Genomic DNA, 21,319 nt, shown 5'->3' with positions numbered 1-21,319 from the left:
AGGAGCACTTGGGAGGCACAGGGGCTCCTTCTCATCAGCTCATTACATAAACCACTCCGTGCCTAAAAAACCCAACCAGGTAAAGGGAAAAGTGAACTAAACCCACAATTATTTTTCTGTCAGTAAGATGTTAGAAGGCATTTAAAGCAGATCACTGCATTCATGTACAGATACTCCTGACATGGCCCCAGCAGGGAAGTGGTGAAATTCAGGTTACATTTCATAAATACAGTAAACAAAGGTTTGAATTCCATTTGGCTTTTTCAACTCTAATCTTTGAAAACCACATCCCTTTGCAATACAGCAGCAGAAGCATTGCTCAGGAAAGTAGAACACAATATAGATATAACAACTAACATGTATTTTTAGCTTTATTTTAATAATGTAGTCAGTGCACTGTTTCCTCTCTTCGACAATAAGCTGCAGGGTTTATCTCTGATCATCTCAAAATTTCAGCTCTTCCATCGAAAAAAAACCCTTTGAAGAACGAGAACTTGGAACCTTTAACGTAAGTGTTTACATATCTCAGCATTTTTCATTTCTTCATTTAGGTCTATAAAATGTAAATTCACTCAAATCTTAACAAGTTTTTTCCTAGTGTCATGAAGACCTATCAAAACACAAATAATGTTTTTCAAGTCTTCTACCATCTTACGACTGCCATAATATTCCAATACATTACATCACAATTTTAAACTCCAAATTATGCATTACGTTTATTTGTTTATAAAATTCTAATGGGTATACAAAAAAACCCTACTAGAAAGTAAAATGAAGCATGTTCAATTGTTAAGTGAAAATTTGAGCAATTATAAATATATGAAAAGACAGTTTGCTAGTGGCCAGGTGTAGGTGTCTCACATCTTTCCCTGTTGTACATGATGACAACCCTCACTTTTCCTGAATCCACCAGTCACAGCTAAACACATTTTCCAGTACCCTTAGCCCTGATTAACCAAGGAACATAGAGAAAGTACCTGCATCTTCCAATGGAACATAAAGCAATAGGATCTCCAACCACAGCTACCAAGGATTGTGCTCTTGTAATGGCAGTGTTGAGAAGTTTGTAATTAGACAGAAAACCATAATCCAAGTCTTCTGTTGAATCCTCCAGTAACTGTTCTTTCCTTTTAATTGGAGTTTGCTTATGTTTGCATGTGTGCCGTGTTCGTACTGTGCTGAGGAACAAAACTCTGAACTGTTTTCCTAAAGTGAAACAAAAAACATCTCTGAGATAATTGTTGCTATTTCTGTTCCTACCACTGCCCTTGCCAGCCAGATTTCACACCTAGATGTTCTGAACTCATAGTTACCCTTCACATGAAGAGCTTTATGCAAGAATAATAAGATTTAAAAATTTTAAAAGATGCACTATAAATAGCATATTCCATTACAAGAATACTTCCTCTTTTTAAAAAATCACTTTTTCACCTTGATATTAATCACTCCTGAACTTCCTGAAATATTAATTATCTTTACAGCATTGCCTATGAGTCAATAACAAATCTTGAATTTATTTATTCTGCCTTAAAAATAAATAGTGGACGTTCTTGATTCATATTTTTAAAATTCTCAAATACATGAATATCCACCATGAAAAAACAGAGCAAACCACTCACTGTCACTCAGTTACTTTATCATCTGCCTTTGTTTATTACTAACTAGAAGTGCAACCTAGCAACAGGCTATGCCTACACAAAATCCTTGTTATCAATGTGATTTCAGGAAGAAACACCTAAATTTTTAGACTCCTTGCAGTTTATTCCACAGATGGAAAAGAAATCAGTGAAATATTTTGAGGCTAAAGCTCTGTTACATTTGTATTTGGAACTCTAAAACCTATCAGTTTGTTAAAAACATTAAAATTCTGTTAAAAACCTATCGCTTTCCACAATTTCCACTCAACTTATTTTTTAAGTAAGGCTGAACTTCGTTCTGAGAAAAGATAAAGATATATTCTTGAGAAAAGATAAATCGGATAAATCTCACAACCACTGAGTTTACAGTCAACGTTGGAGCAACATCTGTACCACAGCTCTCCTTTTGCTCCCACGGCTTGAGGGTAATTTTAGCAAACTATAGGGTAATTTCATTGAGTTCTTATTGCAGCAGACACATTTGCCCTTGGGCAGCCCAGCTGTGGGGCCAGCCCAGCTGCTCACCCTGCACGTTGAGCACCCTCTCCACGCTGACGTCGGACAGGCGCTTCTTGCGCAGCTCGGCGCGGATGCGGAACACCTGGTCAGCGTACGGGGTCACCACCCCGATGCTGCCGTCGTCCAGCTTGCCCCAGGCCACTGGCCACTTCCTCCTCAGCTCCTCCACACGCTCCACCACTTCAAACACCTTGGGAAAAAGGCAGGATTCTTAAAAGTTATGCCCCACAGAGCATCAGTCCTTGATATGGAAAGGGAGTTAAAGCTTTGAGGCTTTGAAACACTTACACGACACAGTGTTACACAAGCAATGATATCACTGCATCTACAGTGATACTCCAAAATATCCTGGGTAAAACAATGTATTCACTATACAGCACCCTTTTTTATCAAGAAATAAGCTTTCCCACAAAAGTCACAGTTAAAATTATAAACTTCAAAATTATATTAATAATCTTAATTTTCATTCTTAGGTTCTTACAGAAATGACAAGTGCACTAGGACATTTCTTGCCATATTTCAACTTATTTCTGTAAGTAAATGTACTGCCCAAATTGCTATAATTTAATTTTTATTCTGCATTTGATATATGTCATCTTATCATGTCTGATAGCTCTAGACACAGCATCCATATACCAGAGCACAATGATCTCCCATTCCAAAGGATACCATTGGGAGTTTCAGATAATTCATCAACTGCTAGTTCCTCTCTGTGAAATACTATGAAATGTGCTACCTGAGAAGAGTAATGTGTAATAAAACCTGAAAACCTCCCCCTGTGAGGAGACAGCCTCCAAGTAACCTCCTGCCAGAGCAGCTCCTTTCAACATACCAGAGGTACTGCACTGTAAAAGGCATTTCTGAGTAATCTCATATAGAAGGTTTGTGATTCCTTTTTTTTTTCTTTTTTTTTCCAAATAAATATTTCTCCAGCTATTTAAAGCATGGTAATTCATGGTGCTGTTTTCCTACAGCATCACAAATGCAAGCTCAGCCTCTTAAAGAAAAAGAAATCTGTTAATCCTTAAAAAGTCACAAATAGATTATTTTTGGCAATTTCAGAGGACAGTGAAAATATGAGACTGTTTTTAAGCATGTCCTGAATATTTTTGTGACATCAATTCTTGCATTTAAAAGCCAGCTCTATTAAAAAAGGGTAATAGAATAAACTTTGATATCTATAAAACCTGTAGCACAAAAATAATGATCTTTTGTACGTATTTTGGCAAGATTCTCTGAAATATAGCTTCTGGGTATGTATTTCAATTTAATACCACATAGAGAAATTTTTAAATGAAGACCGACAAGGAAAAGTGTATTTCCCAGAACAATTCTTAATATAGGCATCAATGAACCACAAGATGCCCCAATGCAAACATCCATTAAGGGTCAGACAGAAAAAAATCTCCCTCATCATCTAATTCCAGCTTTTCCTGCTGGTGTTTAAGAAGCTGTTGTCCTTCATTTCTGCCTGTGGCCATTAATGACTCACAGTTTTCAGACAGTTACTTGGCCACTGAAGATATTTTTAGGTCTTTTACAACTTTTTTTTAAATGGCAAAGCAATCCAAGTCGATTAATGAAAGCAGTCAGGTGTCCAGAAGTCATTGGGGCTTCATATTTAGGAAGATATTTTAATGCAGCAAAGAATGTTTAACAAGTACAGCAGAACAACAGCAAATAGGTTTCAAATTGTGCAGTAGTGGAACCCCACCATGATCAACAAGGGGAAACAGGCAGCTCTGCAGTGCTTCATAACAAGCACTACCCAGAAATTCCTCCTAAGCTTATCAAAATCACTGCTATTTCTTTGATTTTCCCTCCCTCCCTAACTGGAGGTGACTGGAAAAAGGCATCTTCCACTATGAAATGCATTATCAAGTCAGAAGGTGGGAGGTGGGTGCTGCTGCATGTGTTTGTTTTTGTGGGCTTGGGTTGTTTGGTTCTTTTAAAAACAAGGGAAGGAATGAGAATGAAAGTAATTGTAGAAAAATACCAATAAATCTATGTGAAACAAACAGAGAATAAGTTCTCACCTAAAAGAATCTCATCTGCACATTATCAGTTATGCACTGATCCTAAACATATTAAAGGAAATGTGAAATGTTACTCCAGAGGACTCTTATCTGAGTGGGAACATTTCTACAACAGTCAAAGAAATCTAAGTTTTACTTCAAATTGCAGTTACTCTCAGTTGCTAAGATACATCTATCAGAATGTCACATAAATTATCAGGAAAGACAAATCTTCTCTCCTGAAGAATGAGCCTGGGAGAATGAGATGCAGCTTACAATTTGCAGAGAAAAAAAGAAGGTAAATTAGTGGAAATGTTTACTACAATTGCAATTTTCATTACATCATGTTTAGCAAACTCCATGTTCCACTCTCCTAGTAGAGGACAGTTTATGTCTTCCACCCACACTGAGTAAATTTGGGGGAGTGGAGCTTTAAAAAAACAATCAACAGTGAAAGCAAAGAAGAGTTACCTCTGCATTATTGTAAAAAGCTGTACTATTTTTTTCTTGCACATCTTCTCCACGTGCTGTGAAGAAAGTCAAAGGGTAGAAATCTTTGTGTGCTGGCTGCTTTCCACTTGCCATCAATTTGCCTTCATAGAAAAGTTCGGATGTGTAACTGTAACGAGGCAAAACAGGGTAAAATGTGGAGTCTACACATGAGCTCACTGATAAAATATGCAAATCTCCCTGATGAAATATGCAACCATAAAATACTTCATAAGGAAAACAGAACCACTGATTACTATTCAGCATCTTCAAATGATTTCTCTGAACTGATACTTCCCTTCTACAGACACAGCAGAAGGCACTAAAAATATGCTTCTCCAACACTTTTTCTACAAAGGCTGTTTTTTCTTCTCATCTAAAGCTTGACAAAGTTATGAACATTCTCACTGCTGTTCCACTCAGAAGTTCTGATGGCTGTAAACTGGGCAAAAAGAACACTTGCTGTCTGGCACTGGTTATTCCCCAGGCTGGACAATGAGCTTGCTCATGTCAGTTAAGAGTTATTGAACTTGGAAGATAAATTTACTACAGATTTCGTGTGCACTGAGCACAACGCAGGCCAAGCGTTCAGCTGTCAACCAAGCTTTTCTTCTGTGACTTCTACTCCAGGCTCATCTATGTTGCTAGAGACCAGAAACACAACCAGAATAGAGTTCCTCTGCTGGCAGCAGCCATTCCAGCAGCTGGCTGACTGAAAAAGAAATGAGGCAAGAACTACTTCATGGTAAAAGTAGGAGGGATAAGGCAAACTGAATGGAATGAGACAAAAAGGCAGCAAGGAGTGTTGTAAATGATGTATGCTATTGCACAATAGAGCTAAATTAATGCACTGGCTTCCAGTAATGAGTGAATTTTGGTATCATCTCCCTTTCAATGCTCAGCCTCCAACCTTAATGTTCTTTGGATAGCATTCAGAGGCTGCAGAAACCTGAGTAGAGCCTGACATGAAGACAACCAAAGCAGGAGACAGTGCAGCTGGGGGTCCATCCAGTTCTTCCAGGATTCCAGCTATTGCAGCTTAAGATGGAAACAGTTGCTCATGGAAAAGACACAGAAACTTGTCTGCTACAAAATCACCACCAAAGCACTGCAACCCACCCCTCACCTGAACTGGCTTACCCTGAACAACCCTGAAGAACATTGGGCTCCTCTCTGGGTTAGGCTGCGGCAGTCACTCCCCAGCAGCCAGGGGGCAAAACTAACCTTATCTCTTCTGCAAATTAACTTTCAGTAATGACATCTCATTAAACAACAAAACTTTTCTGTATGGGATGCTTTTTCCAATTACAGCTCCAAAGTCAGGCTGAACTAATGGCTCCTGCTTTCCTCTATTTCTCATGGTGTCTCTGCTTCAGTGAGGTAGAGATGATTAATGAGCTCTTCATCTTCCTATACTTCTGTCCTAAGTGTCATGGTCCCATTTGTCAGGGGAAATTCCACAATACACAAAAAAGGAGACTTGAGACATCTCCTAAAGGGACCACCATGAGAGTGTTCAGCTGGTTTGACCTCACACAGCAACACCTCCCAGTGGAATTGGGCACACTGGACATCCACCAGAGATCCAACCAGCCCCAGTGGTGTTTCTGCATCCTCACCTCAGTGTTCAACAAAGTGGATCTTTTTTGGAACTCCCTGTCTGAACTCCAGCTGCTGAAGTGAATTTTCATGATCTTTCAGAGATAAATGACATGGAAGTGATCTCTAAAGAAAAGCTGAAGTGATCCCTTCCTTTAAAGATGTTCTCTCATTTCAAACTCAGAAACTCAAAAAATGGGTAAGAAATTCAGTAACACTCAGCCTGTAACTACAAAGTCCATAAAGTGAAGACAGATCAAGCTATGTAAAAAATATTTTACATTCTCACTTTTGATTCCCCAGAGCACTTAAATATTTCTGCCTTTGCTTTGAACACAGTGATAACCTAATTAGTATGACTGGATACCAACATAATATTCCTCAGTACATATTTGAGCCAGGATTTAAACTTTAGCATTTTTCCCCGTGATTGCACTTATTCTTTCCAGCACAGCTCATGGATGAGCTCATTACACTGGCAGCCATTAGTTTATCACAGCATAAAAATGCAAACTCTCTGATTAATGTGTCTTGAAAGAAGTAATAAAAGATGTCAACAGCAAAGAAACACGCTCAAAATTTGACCTATTTTTTCCATTCACAGTTGCATATCCATATGTTCCTTACATTGCCCACAGCTTACCATTCCAAGATAATCCACCCCAGTAAATCTTAAATTCTGATATGGTTCAAAGAAGCACAGAGCCTATATAATAAACTGATGGGTGGTTAAAAAGGGAAAGTTGGCTCTTCCTTGGTTTAGTGTGCAAGCAGCCAAAGCATCCCCACCTGAATGAGGGCTCTGTCCCACAGCCCTGGCAGCTGCTCTAGGAGTCCAAATTACCACACAGAATTACTAATTAACTTTGAAACAAGTAAGATTTCATGACAGAAACACTCCAGCTGTGCTCGGCTCTTTGGTTCACTGGAAGGCAGCAGTCAGAAGAAGCACATGATAGAGTGAAAAAGTTCACACCTACTTGATGATTGCTTCATGGGAGCGATAGTTCTCACAGAGCAGGATCCTGCACGGGAACTCGGCAGGGTAGTGCTCGTAGAGCCGGTCGAGCAAGGAAACATGAAGGTTTCTCTCCCTGGCAAATTCACTGTAGACAAAAGGACTGAGCTGTAATAGACACACACACACAAAGAAAATGTAACTAAATGGGTGGACTCGGAATTTCATGCTCCCAAACATATGTATTTGCATCAACCCAAAAATGAAACCTCCCTTTCACTGCACATTCATCGTTGGAAGACACAGGCCATGGTTATTCCAAAGAAATGCTCCTGCCTCCCAGAAAAGTAACAAAAGACCAGCATGGTCTTAAAGGAACAATAAAATACTCCATAACTATGCAAAAAGCCCTTCTATTTACATCTAACACTCCCAACTTTGTCTAGAATGACTTTACACCATTATTCTGACAACCACTTCTACAAGTCAGTTATTACCACAAATAGTACAAATCAGAAAACAAAGAAATTTTAGTACCATTTAAAAAGTTAAATAGAAATGTTGTTGAAAAAACAAAAACCCAGTGACCTATTTACTAAACTCCTACTGGGCTTGTTTAACAATAAAACCAACATCTACTACAGCAGGCAAAACAGAATCAAGGAAGATGAAAATTAGATTCTTAAAATACAATTTCCAAGTGTAGAAATTAAGCCAACCTATTTTGTCATTCTGAATTTATATGAGTCAGCTACATATTAGTTTTTGAAATTTAAATACTGGACACCTGATAGAGGATCTTCTGTAAGACCCTGAGCTATAGAGCAGCCTGAGTCACACAAGCCCTGGGAGGAATTCATACACACAGCTGGTCTGATATGATCAAACCTGAAGTAAGAATTCCAAACTCTTGAAAAGCATTTTGAGAGCAGTATTTAAAAAGCACTACTCCAGTCCTTGGCATTACTAATATAATTGAAACTATCCAGTAGTGTTAAATTATTAGTGGCAACACACATTCTGAGTTTGTTACTGTACCAAAGCAAACATCCACCCTACTGCTACTGTGAGATGCAAATAGAATTAAAGGCAAAACTATAAAAACAAATAAATCTGACCTAAATCAATAAAGCAAGTAAAACTGACTTTTCCAAGCATGCCTACAGGCTGAAAAATGACAGGCATAATCAGTGTTTTAAACTCTCCAAACCAAGCAGCTCCTAGGCACTTTGCAGCAACATAAAAGCACTGGCTAGTTTCAACTTCCCATTTCTTACTTGTTCAAATCTTCACCAGATTAGATGCTTCTAATAAAAATTTAAAGTTCTCTCAATTCTAATTCTCAGTATTCTTGAATTCTTTTAAAAATCAACAGGGAATACAGTCATAAACTCCTGACTGTAATAAATATCCTCACATCTTAGATAACATCCCTGGAATTCTCCTTGGCTTCCCCATCTATTATATGATTTGGTGCAGATAAATAAACTTAAATAGATAAATACAAATATTATACATATGCACTTCATACTCAAAAATTGCATAGCTCTTACCTGCATATGGTCTCCAGCCAAGACAATTCTTGTGTTTTTGTTAGCTAATGCTAGAGGCATAATCGTTTCACACTCCATAGCTTGAGCAGCTTCATCTAACAGAATGTGTGTAAAAAACCCTGTAAAACAGAGATATCAGCAAATAAATGAAACTTGAAATTTGATAAAATGAATATTGATAAAAATAAATTGAACTTAACATTCTGTATTCTGATAGTAACCAAAATTGAATTTAAAAAAGTAAGGCTTACACAAATTAATTTCTAGCAGCTACTGAAAACCACACAATTTTCACACCCATCAAATGACCAACAGTGGTCACCTGGTTGCCAGTGACATTAGCAGGAGGCCCCAGGTCTGCCTCTTTCTTGTGATACATATGAAATTAAACACGTTTTATCTGAGCCCTCCTTACCCCAAGAAGAAATATCTCTTGGCAAACCATCCCTCAAAGGGTTTCTCAAATCTGAAAGTTATTTTGCCACCATGAGACTTGAAGAGCTTTGGACAGTGACAAGGAATTCCTCATGTACTTGAGTCCTAGTAACTATTTTATATACTAAAGTCCCCATTAAAATTGCACACATACCTGAGCACTTTGCTGGTTATGGGCTTAAAGGAATGTTGAGGGGGAAAAAAGGAACAGAAGTTGAAGGAAAATTTAAATTCAACCTTATGATAATATTGGACCAAAAGTTTGGTGGGAATCTATGCACTGGAGAACATGCACTTGAAAAAAAAACTTGGCCACTGTAGACTTATATTTTATAAAATCTAAACTCAGGACAGGTATAGGAGTGATTTTAGACATTGAAGTTTGTGATATATTAAGGTTTAAAATGAAGTATTAGAGGACCTAGTGTACCATCCAATTCAGATTGCATACATAAATATGTAGCAATTTTCTTTGGAAAATACAAATTTCATACAGCTGCACGCACATTGCTATGGCATGACTGTACACAGCCCGCTGCCAAACAAAGCAGCTATTTCTATCTAAAGACCCAAAAATATTTACCATAAATTCCATATTAGTTTTCTTTGTTGCAACAAATGCTTAAATGTAGCCATAAACAACTAATCCTAACAACTTATGTAAAGAAATTCCACGATCTCCAAAAAGCAGATGTATTTAATTTGGAGATCAGGAAAATAATAAACCCTAAGCAGCCTCTGCCCCAGAAAATCAGTCTAATATATTTCAGTTTAGAAAACAACCCTAAATGTATCATGTTAACAAAGACAGGGCTTGTATGTGTGGGAGTTGCTTGAAAAGCTAAACAACTCACAAAATAAGGAAAAAAAGCTCTCTGTTATTTATGCTTACATGCTCCACTGAGTAATGACCTTAATGAGCATAATATTCAAAGTCAGAATCTCAAACAGAATTTTCCCTCTTGGATCTCAGAAACACCAGATCATAGATAGCACTGCTTCTTTATTTAATTTTTTTTAAAGAAGGAGAAAAAAAAAAAAGAACAAGCAAAAGGTTAATTAGAATGCAAACAGTTTACAGCTTTTTAAATAAACAATTATTCATAAAAAAAAAACAAATGAGCATATTAAGATTATCATAGTTTACTTTATTTTTTAACAGTTCCAAGAATTGGGTAAGGGACCAAGAGTGGCAAGAGGAAGATACTTCTTAAGCATGGACACTTCTTGTCTAGAAATTCTCTCACCTGGTTCAAGATCCAGCTGACATAGGTACTGTGATGTATTTAAAGTAACAACTACTACTCGTTGCTTAAGAATGTCTTCTTTCTGTGGCATCTGAAAGGTGGAATGTGTGCTTGAAATCAAACAGTACTGATGCACAACTGGGTGAACAGTCTTTACCCAGCGATTTCGGAAATATACCCTAGGAAAGAAAAAGGGGCTTATTTTCCATGAGCTTTGAACACAGCCTCACATTTCAAATATTTCAAACACTAATATTCTGTTTCCTGATAAATAGACATCATCTTCAAGAAGAAAACAGCACTTACATGCTAAAATGTCTTGGCTTCACCTTCTATTATTGCAGTGCAGTTTTACATACATGAACAGTTAGCAGGTTTTATTTCACATAGAGACATCTGTAAATTCTTCAAATATTTATGTCCTGTCATCCTCACATCAAAGCCTATTTAATATTAAACCTACAATAAACTAATTTTAAAATAAATATTTGCTGGCCTGCAATGTAACTATAGCCCAGAGTATGGAACTGACAGTGGTCTGCACATCTCAGCCACTGCAGCTGATACATGAAATACATTCAAATCTCATTGTTCCTTTCACCCATCCCATGTGTTATCTGAATTCTACAAACCAAACATGAGGTGGATTCATCTTTTTATCATACAGGGCCATAACTGTGATACTCTGGATAAAAGAATGGGAAAACAGTGCCAGAAGTTTGGCTGGAGTCTAAAATATGAGGACATTGGCTGGACTTCAGATTGGACCCTTCCAAGACACATCTTAACCACCACCCCATGGGATCAGTGATGAATTTTTCTCAGGAAGGGATGACCTGTTACAGCCAGTTTGGCTACAGAAGACACAAAGCTGTGCCCCAGAACACAGAGGACAAGTAACTCCACAGGGTGAACACATCCAGCGAGGAGCTGGATAAAGGTGCCTTGTGACACCTCCATCAGGTGTTTCTCACCACCATAATCTCTATCAATAACTATAAATCTGAAGTAGAACCTTATAACTACAAGAAGTTATTGTACAGAAATTAAAGTTTAAATTTATTTCCAAAGATGAAATTAATTAATTTCAGTTCTAAATATGGGATTTAATACTGTTCGGTTTATCTATTCATTATTTTATTTCTCCTGCACCCATAGTTCAAATCCCAAATTATTAATAAAGTGTTTGGAAATGTGTAATTATGCACCTAATTGCAGAGCATGATTGCACTGGCTGGACTCTAGATATCACATGTCCACCCACGTCTGAAAATTACAGCTGAGCTCCATGTGATGCAAGAGAAACGAGTACTAGCGTTAGAATAAATCTGGTTTCTGAAGATACATTGTCCATTTTGGACAAAATTAAATTCAAAGGCACCTCAGTACCCTGAACAATTTTTGATTTGACAACACAACCAAGGCAAATCCACTGGAGGATTTGGAGACCAAAGGTAACTCCAGGTAAAACTGAGTTCAGTGCAGGAACAACCCCCACACTCCTGAGTCATTCTCAGAACAAGAGGCTTCTTATGTTACCCCCACAGATTTATTTCTTCTCAGCTATCAAAGGGATGAGCTTTATTTGATAAATTGTTATTACACCAAGTCATGGCCTAACATCTACAACAAGGGAGCAAGATAACCCCTGCTCCAATTATCCCAGCTTTTTAATCCTCAGCTTTTGTGTGCTTCACTTTTCCAACCTTAACTGAGGTTATACTTACCCACCACCTCACAGGAGCACTGTGAGCATTACTGAGTTTATTGGGAGTTTATGTTTGTAAAGCACTTTGAGATTCTTGGATGAAAGGTGCTATTGAAATGCAAAATATTATGGTTATTAGACATTATTATACCATGCACTGTCTTTTATTACAGAAATTCAACTGTGGGTGACTCACAGATTGGCTGACAGCATTTCAAACTGCATTGCTGCTTACCCATTAATTTCTTTTATTTTGATGTGAGATCAAATAGGTATCCCAGAGCTATTATTCACCACTGGCATAAAAACACCTGACAGATGTGACTACTTCAAAAATGTCATGAGAGAAGTTAAGCCTCACTGAACAAGGACTTTCTTTCTCAGGTGCAATCAGGCTAATAAAATCACCCATAATTTCATTATTAGGTGTTTCTTCCTCCAAGATGGAAGAACCCATTATAAAAATAGGGTTTACCAGTTTAACACAAATCATAACATTTCACCCTGCAAAGTGCCCTTCTGATTAAACAAAAGACTAAATTTCTAAAATGTTTAGTCTTAATCCTGCATGAGCAGAGTTCCTGAACTCCAGCAGTCAGGTAGCTACTAAGCAAAACACTCATTAGTACCCACAACAAATTTTATTATTATTTGGATAAAAAGTGGGAAAAAGCTGAAGCCACTTTGTTCTTTGAACCCAAACCCAGCCACAGCTTACAAGAGACTTTTTTTTCCCATCAAATTCCTCATATCAAGGCTTTAATTCTGGAGAAATTAAAACCTCGCAGGGTAAAGGTTTACCCAAACCACAGGCAGTGAAATTACTGGCACATACATGGAACATTGCCTCAAAATGGAAATCCCAGAAGATTATAGATTAGGGACTCAATCTTCTGCAAACAAAGGCACTGAATATATCCACTGCATTTAATGCTTGGTTAACATGCAAGGAATCTGCATTTCCTTTGGAAATTTATTTCTAATTGTGGCATCTGGATACCTAGAATAGAAGCCTCAATTTGTGTGCTTCTCCAGCCAGTGAGGCAAAGAATGCAAGAAGCTGGCAGCTGACCAGCCTGTGCTTCCATCACCTTCCCTGCCATGGCATCACAAAAGAAAGTTTCCCCAACTATTTCAACTAAGTGTCAGTCAAATCGAGTAGTTCCAGGCTGGGATTGCTTCTAGCCACTTAAAATACACTTCTAAAATGTAATAAACGGGGAGTCTGGAGTCAGAAATCTGAGGGAGGCTAAAAAGAGCTTCATTTGCACTCCCGTCCTACAACAGTGATTTCTTCTGGTGACTCCTTGCAACAGTGGGGACTGAACTTCAGTTCTACAAAACTTCTTTTCCCTGTTCTGAACTTGACTCCTCTCAGTTCAGAATAGAAAGGCCAGGACCCTCCAATAAACTTTTCTTGGATACATCCCACCTCCTCGGCTTTGGTGCTGTTACTGCTCACCCTGCTCACCTGAAATCCCTCCAGTAAAAAGAGCACAAAAACTCAGAGGGAAATCTAGCAGGGTAATTTCATGTCTGTGTTAAGATACCACTAAAAACAAAATAAATCTAACTAGTCCCAAGAAGCCTGAAGGAAACTTTAAAAGCACCTGGTTTAGATCCATCTCCAAAGAGAGGCTCATTCTCACAAACCAGTATGCTCACAAACCAGTATGCTCCCTGAGATGCAGAAAATATGTGAAAAACCTGTCCTGGAACTTGAAAGTTCTCTTTTTTTAATCCCTTTTTCCTTTAAGAATGGATAAGATGGAAACTAGAGTTTCAAGAAGAAGGTCATTGGCAGAAGAGTAATTTATTTTCCAAACTAATGTTTGGTAAGATGAATTAATTCCATTTTCAGTACAAGAACTCATTTGGAAAAAGGGGCAATGGTCTTTTAAAACCTGCTGGTTTTGGTCTGGGTTGCTGTTTGCTTTCTTTTTTAATTCAACTCTGGCTCCTATGGGCTATTTTTTATAACCTGGATAATTCTCAGCTAGCAGTCACATACTAAAGCTACCTGGTTCCAGGATATATGCTGAACTTACACACGAATGTTATGATCAAAGTAGTAAAAAAATTAACTGAAGGGGTTTCAGTGAGATATTTTTAACAGAATCACCTTATTTCATGACACTCCTGAACTGAAAATATTACTTTTATTTATTCCTAAGAAAGACCATGCTTAGGAATAAATAAAAATACTCAATATATACAATATACAAATAAAGGCTGGATTAACATCTTTTTCCCTTAGTATTCAATATAAAATCAGTATATGGAAACAACTAAATCTGAAATATGCAAGTAAAATAATACTAAATTCGTATTATAATAATACCTCAACCACTGCCCAGCAATATACAGTAGAATTGCTGCTATCTGCTTGCTGGAGCTTTTTGGAGAGGGGAATAATGTGAATTCTCCTGCTACAGTGCTCTCCTACCTCAGCACCCACCTCCAGAAGGTTCCAGCAGCTGATGGAGACAGGCACATCCACAGAGTAAAAGAAAATACAAATCAGGAGCAAATTACTCCCTCTTCCATCTCTGACTCACCATCTAAATGTGCCTGGCTGCCCCTGCACACTAAAAATCAGGTGTTTCACCATCAAACAGAAGCACTTAATCCAGGCTCCCTCCTCCCAGCTGGAGCTTGGGTTTGGGTTTCATTTCTTCAGAAACATTTCTGCATTCATTTACATAAGTATATGAAATTGTTTCAGTGTCAAGTTTCTCCAGTAAAAGGCAGATTTTGGAGTGTGCCCCTAATACAGTTGACTCATCTAATCAAACCCAGGGGCATAGGTTTTTTCTGGGTAATAATCTGTTTATGGGCATCAGGACTATGAGAATTTGGCCTTCAGGCTTCACTGGTATTTCATTTAGGTGGAGAAGTTAGATTTAACATAAATTCTCACTGTTCACTCTGACTGTATTTTCCAAAGGGCACAGGAAGTTATTTTATTAAGAGATAATACAAATTTATAATATGGTATTTAAACAAAAATCCCCACAAACTGTACTTTTCAAACTTTTATGTCACATCACTGACAGGATAATTTATTTAATGTACATCTTACCCATGGAAATAGCTACATGATTTTCAGTACAAAACCTTTAATAATTTAGCTCTCTTTCTTTAAAAACAACATAAATATTATAAAATACTGTGTTGCTCCCTAGTAAGCCAACTCATAACTTGTACAGTAAATAAGGGATAAGATCTACAGCAGTGTTCAGTTATTTAAAAACACAACGAACTCTGCAAGCAGCACATCTACCTTGAATAATTAACTGCTTCCACTCCACTTGATGCTTCCTTTTAAATACTGCAAGAGGCTCAGATCCCCCTGTTTAATCTAACAATAATGATTTTAATTTAAAAATACACCTTTACAACAGTCTATAAGGGAGGTACATCTATAAATAATTTTGAACTGGGAGTCTCACACAACTCCAGTTTGGATTCAGAAAAATTGACCTTTAACTCCTGCCAGAGCAGGTTAATGGACTTTGTGCTCAAACAACATTATCTGTCCGATTTTTTATTTCAACCATACATTGTGGATCCATTAACATATATACACAACACCAGAGGTGCCTCCATTTTTTAAAGTTCAATTTTTTATAGAGGTGTCCTGTCTATGTGAACAGCATCAGATAATCTACAGCAGCACTTTCTGAAGGCTTTATAACAAATACTACAACAATTAAATTTAATTTCAAACATAAAGTGACGTTTAAGTTATGTGCTGTGATTCTCTTGGCAAATATGCAAATAAATTTTAACCATAAGAAATATACTACTTTTTATGTTTTTCATATTTCTGAGACTGAACTACACAGTTGAAAACAAGGTAGCAACAGCCTGGCAACAATAAAACTGTATTTAACTCCTTGCACTGTTAAATCACACTTCAATATTCCCAAAAGGGTCAATTACACACATTTTTTTCCCTTCAGAAAATTCAGACTCCATAAAGTTTTTCATCCCAAAGTGCTTTACAAATCACCTTAAGACAATCTGTGTTAAAATACAACCAGATCAAAGACATCTTAAAAAACAACACTGCCTTCTTCCCCTTGGCCAGACCCTCAGTTTCTGTAAAATGTCACATGGCAACCAAAGCAAACAGACCTAAGAGAATTTACACCTGTTGCAAATGCAGCCTTTTCACATAACTTCACTGGCTTTACTGACATTGCATAAAATATAAGTCCAGGATGGCTTTTAATAGCTAGCAAGTAAACACAGAGTCATTTTCTTAGTAATATTATAAACTCACCCACTGGCATTCAGAAAATGATGCCCATAATTTAAAAAATATATATATATATACCAAGTTAGCAGTATAAAGTATACACTGTGATTACTGGGCAAAATGTTCCCAGGAGCAGATTTATGTCCATAAATAAATCTTCCTCAACTATTTCCATGCAAGTTTACCCTCCTTGCTCTTAAGATTCTGCTTCCTTTTTTTTCTTAAACCAATTTCCCCAATACACATTAAGTAAGTACATTTCAACACAAACAATCACTTCACACTGACTTATCAGAAGAGGCCAAACTACTTTCACACGTTTCTCTAAGTAAGTAGCTCCTATGACACCAAAATGTTTCTCCAAGAAGCCAGGTGGGGAGCCCCAGTTTCCAAATTAGCCTTGTAATTTTGAGTCAAAATTTTCAGAAATTAAAATAGAACTAAAGCCCATTTTATTTTATCATAGTAGCTTTTAGAGGACTGTATCAAAAGTTTGCTCATTAGGAAAGACACATTTATCAACAGAATAAAAGCTTAAAAAAGGATGTCTTTATTTTTATTTAACAAATGACCGAAAATTACGTTACAATACTTTACATTCCTTTTAGGCTGTTTTTAAAAGCATTGCAGGTAATGCCAATATGCTTTTAAATGTTCTTTAACCTTTTTTTTATAGACACCTTTTCTTAAGAATAGTATTTTATAGATACATAATAAGCCTTAAAAAAATACCTGAGAGGTCTTGCCTGGGGATTGCCTGCTTCTACATATGGATGTAAATAATCCTTTATGTAGAGATCAGCAGCACTATTAGAATGGGTGCAAATGAGAATCCTGCTGGAATAAATGGATGCAAATAAAAAAGCAATGAAGAAACAGAAAACAATTCAAAGCAGTAGAATACAAAAGAAAGGAAACAGTGGCCATCTTCCTGCACATTCTTCTTCATTAACTACTCACTAACCTACTGCACTTCCCATGATTCAGCCCTCAGCTCAAACCCTTCAGTTATCAGTTACCAAACAGGTTTTCAATAATCATTTTGTAATTAATCTAGACTTGTTTTAAAGACCAGCTTTATTATCTACCATGCTGCAAAACTTCCCATGCCGAGCAAATCACAGCCATTCTACACAACTTCCATTTTAATTCATTTTGTTCTAAATGGCAAACACAAGCCAAGATTATAAAATTACTTTATCATCCCAAACAATGAAGGACGGCTTGGGTTTGTTGGTTTCTAAGCTGGGTGGAAATTCTGTATTTCTACCTTTGACTTGAATTTTAGCAAAAAAATCACATCCTCTGAGCTAGTGGAGCCCTGCTCTGCGTTCAGTGCCCCCTCTCACCTGGTGTCCTGCTGCTGGAGGATGTGCTTGACTGCCTGAGCCAGAGTGAAGGTTTTTCCTGTCCCATAGGGACCGATGATAAGAACAGGAGGCAGCTGTATGGAGAGTGGGGTGGTGATAGCCAGAACAGCCTCTTTCTGCTTCGCGTTCAGCCGAGGGTCCAACTGCTCATCCCATTGCCTGCGCAAAGGTTACAAACCAAGGTCACAAACAGGAGCTCTCACAATCCTCTGCCAGGCAGAAATCAAATCAGGGATGGTTTCAAAAGTGTTACAGGAACTGAAGAGCCTTTACAGAGCTGCTGTGTGGATTGTGTTGCTGAGGCACATGAAACAAACCAAAAATTCTAGCAAAACAATCATGTTTTAATCATAATAATTTGCCATTTGCAATCAATCAGTTGTGCGGTGGGGTTTCAACCTATTCTCAATTTACATCATCCCACCTAACAACAGTTAACCTGCAGAGCACCCATTTTAGAAGAAGGACATACTGCACCATTCCCTGATAAAAAAGCAGGTAAACATACTACGATTTTTCTACTATTATCATGCAAATAAAAATTCCATTAGTTATGTTTTTTCCCTGCAGCATTTACACTGTTAACTTTAAAAATAACCAGTTATACAACCCAGGGCTTGGTAGAAGTTATCTAAAATCAAATTTAAAAACTACTGGCTACCAATTAACTACAGACTTCACTTTTTTTTCTTTTTTTTTTTTTTTAAGATCATCAGGGCACATACCTCTAATGGGAAAGAAGTCTTAAGCAAAAGGATTTTTGTTGTAAGCAGCCAGTGATGCCAGCATTGGAGGAAGATGCTTTCAGAAAATTCCAATGAGCATAAGAAGTTAAAGATTTCTAGACAGAGTTTTTAATATTCCCACTGACAGATTTAAAAGTAGACATGCATAGTAAAAAACACCTGTCACTGCTGCACATATGGCCATACTTTAGTAATGTGATCTGCTTTGGTACAAGCACCACACTTCTTACAGACTGGGAAAGTTTCTGTTCAGAAGTAGTTAGCAATAGGGAGCAAGATCAAGAGGGAATTGACTGAATTTTAACTTTTAAGATACCTATGAACAACAAGCTGGCAAGAGACTAAGAAATATAGGAAAGGAACAGCGACATAAAACAGACATAGAAGAAAAACAGGAAAGTCAGCTTGGAGTTAGCTTGATTCTTAAGGAAGGACAAATCAAGCCACCAGATGGAACTGATTTAAACTGAACTATAATCATTACATATTTTATGTATACAAAAAAATACAAAACATTATAGAAACGTGCAACTGGGATGTACATAGAAGTTCTATCCTACTTGCCTTGACTCCTTTTTATTGAACTCACTGCTATTCTCAAACACTATTTCCTTGAAAGATTCACTCTAAACCTAATTAAGTCAGTGAACAGATTGTCACTGACCTCCATTAGCTTTGTAGTGTAACTCTAAACAGAACCTATTCCCTTCTTCCTCTCAGCTGTCAAAGCTCTGATGCACACAGTGATCATCCCACCAGAACACTGATCCCACCCTTGTACTGGATCTCTTCTTACAGCTCCAGAAACAAACTATAATTAATTTTTCCAGTGGTTTTTGTAATACTCACTGTCTCAGCTTTCTGACAGATTGTTTTCCTTTTAATGCCTGGGCTATCTGCTGATTTCTCCCACATCACAATCACACTCCTAATTCTCACCTTCAAGACCCCACACGACTCCTCCCAGGCTATGCAGACTATCAGTTCCACATTCCTCTCATTTCCCTGCTCTCCAAGCACAGAAACCTCATGACTTTTATCAAGAGCAAGAATACTGACCATATTCCCTGAGCCACACAGCCTCACATTTCTCCTCCCTAATCTTCCTCTTCCAAACAAACTATTTTCACTGCATCAGCCTTAAGTTTCTTTAGAATTATTTATATAACACAGGGGTTTATAATTTCATAAAGGAAACTGTGAGATGCGTATAGAAAGAATCTCTGGGCTGCTTGCAAGCACAGGGCTGGTCTTTAGGAGTCATTGCCACACCTTCCACAGCCACACCCTCTGGGATATGGCCAAATCTGGGCTCACTGCAGCTCAACAAGTGCTAATGGATCAGCCCCTGCAAACTGGACCCTGCACTCCTGGGACCCTGCAGAGCACTCTGGAACTGGCACTGCCATTCCTATAAAGTATCATGTTTTCAGGAGGAGAGTAGCACAGAAATTAACAGCAGCAGGTTTGTTCTCTGCAGCCACAGTAGAACTGTGATGCCTCCAAACCTCCAGCTCAGCCCCAGAGAAAACCACTCAGTGGGTTCTGTCCTGGGAGGATCATTCCTCTTGTTTTATTCAACACAGTTGTCCTCCCCCCATCATCAGGAATGAGGAGCAGGCTTATTTCCTGTTTGAGGAAAGATTTCAGCCATCTGCTCTGAGAAATACAGAGCTGCATTCCCACCCAACCTTTGATTTTGAAGTGTTAGTGTACCTGTTGGGACTCCAGGGTATGGTGGGAGTCATGCTGACATCTGGAAACAAAATGCCATTGTCCTTAATCCTGTCCAAGGCATAATGCATTTCACAGAGGGGTAACCGGTTCAACTGGAACTGAAGCTCAACCTGCACAACAAACCAATAATAAACAGAGAGGTGAACAAAAAAGGTTCACTTAGAAAATGCTCATTAGACTTTGCTGTACATTATACATTTTTATCTTCCTGCACAACACTGGCTCTCAGAAGAAAACAGCAAACAGCGTTCAATCCAAAAATCTGTGATAAAATTAACTTGCTTTTTTGTTGTTGTTGTTTAGAATCAAAGATAAATATAGCATTTTCTTTAATTGAATTTTGTTGTTTTACTTTTAAGATTTTATTCCACTGTACCTTTGGAAAAAAAATAAAGGGAAAGCATTCTTGGAATTTTTTTTTTTTAAATACAAAAAACACTCCTGGAAAACATTATTGTCCTAAAACATTGTTTTTAAAAATGTAAGCTTTCATCTCCTATTGTAAGAACCTCAAGAAAATGTCAGGCCAGAAGTTTTACCATATCACAAAGATAAACTCCAAACACTCTGGAATAGCATAACTTGTAATTTTTGTTCAATTATTAGGACTCCCCAAAAGTTAATTTCTAACAATTAGCTGCTTACCAATACATTCTTGGTTTTTTTCTCTCAATTACAGGTGTTTCAATGCTAGTAAATAAAAGCTATTGCCAACATAAATTCTGGTACAAAGCCAGAAACATCACGCAGAGCACTTAACATTCCTGATTCAATTCAGAACAGAACAATGGATAGTGAAAGTAGTTGACACACACACACACTGAAAGGGTAAAGAGAAAAGTACATTCTAAATTTGAACAAGGGATAAAAGCATTTCCTGAGGAAATTATTCATTAAAACAGTTCACTCAGATTATCATTTACACTGATTTAAATTTGCAATAATTAATCTCTCCAGAAACAAATGAATCTGATCAGAGTATTATGCCGAAGAACTCCACGTTCACAGCAGAAACCTTTAGACAAAATTTGACACAGATCTG

General features: G+C 37.6%; 1 protein-coding gene across 4 annotated transcripts in view; it reads right to left on the bottom strand.

The window, feature by feature from the left end:
* HELZ (helicase with zinc finger) overlaps window positions 1-21,319 on the bottom strand; it is an 85,727-nt gene that overhangs the window by 22,421 nt on the left and 41,987 nt on the right. For 3 of the 4 annotated variants that reach the window (XM_021537158.3, XM_021537177.3, XM_077787388.1), the window contains 9 exons: window positions 20,257-20,387; window positions 17,774-17,953; window positions 17,157-17,261; window positions 10,453-10,631; window positions 8,771-8,889; window positions 7,240-7,385; window positions 4,643-4,790; window positions 2,163-2,346; window positions 978-1,206 (listed from right to left, as the gene is read on the bottom strand). In XM_021537158.3, coding sequence (XP_021392833.1) covers window positions 978-1,206; window positions 2,163-2,346; window positions 4,643-4,790; window positions 7,240-7,385; window positions 8,771-8,889; window positions 10,453-10,631; window positions 17,157-17,261; window positions 17,774-17,953; window positions 20,257-20,387 — 1,421 coding nt within the window. The remainder of the gene's footprint in view (window positions 1-977; window positions 1,207-2,162; window positions 2,347-4,642; window positions 4,791-7,239; window positions 7,386-8,770; window positions 8,890-10,452; window positions 10,632-17,156; window positions 17,262-17,773; window positions 17,954-20,256; window positions 20,388-21,319) is intronic. The other variant, XM_021537167.2, reaches the window with a different exon arrangement.

This window comes from Lonchura striata, chromosome 19, assembly GCF_046129695.1.
Source record: "Lonchura striata isolate bLonStr1 chromosome 19, bLonStr1.mat, whole genome shotgun sequence".
In the NCBI taxonomy this organism is placed as follows: Eukaryota; Metazoa; Chordata; class Aves; order Passeriformes; family Estrildidae; genus Lonchura; species Lonchura striata.
This window is presented reverse-complemented; position numbering and strand designations above follow the sequence as displayed.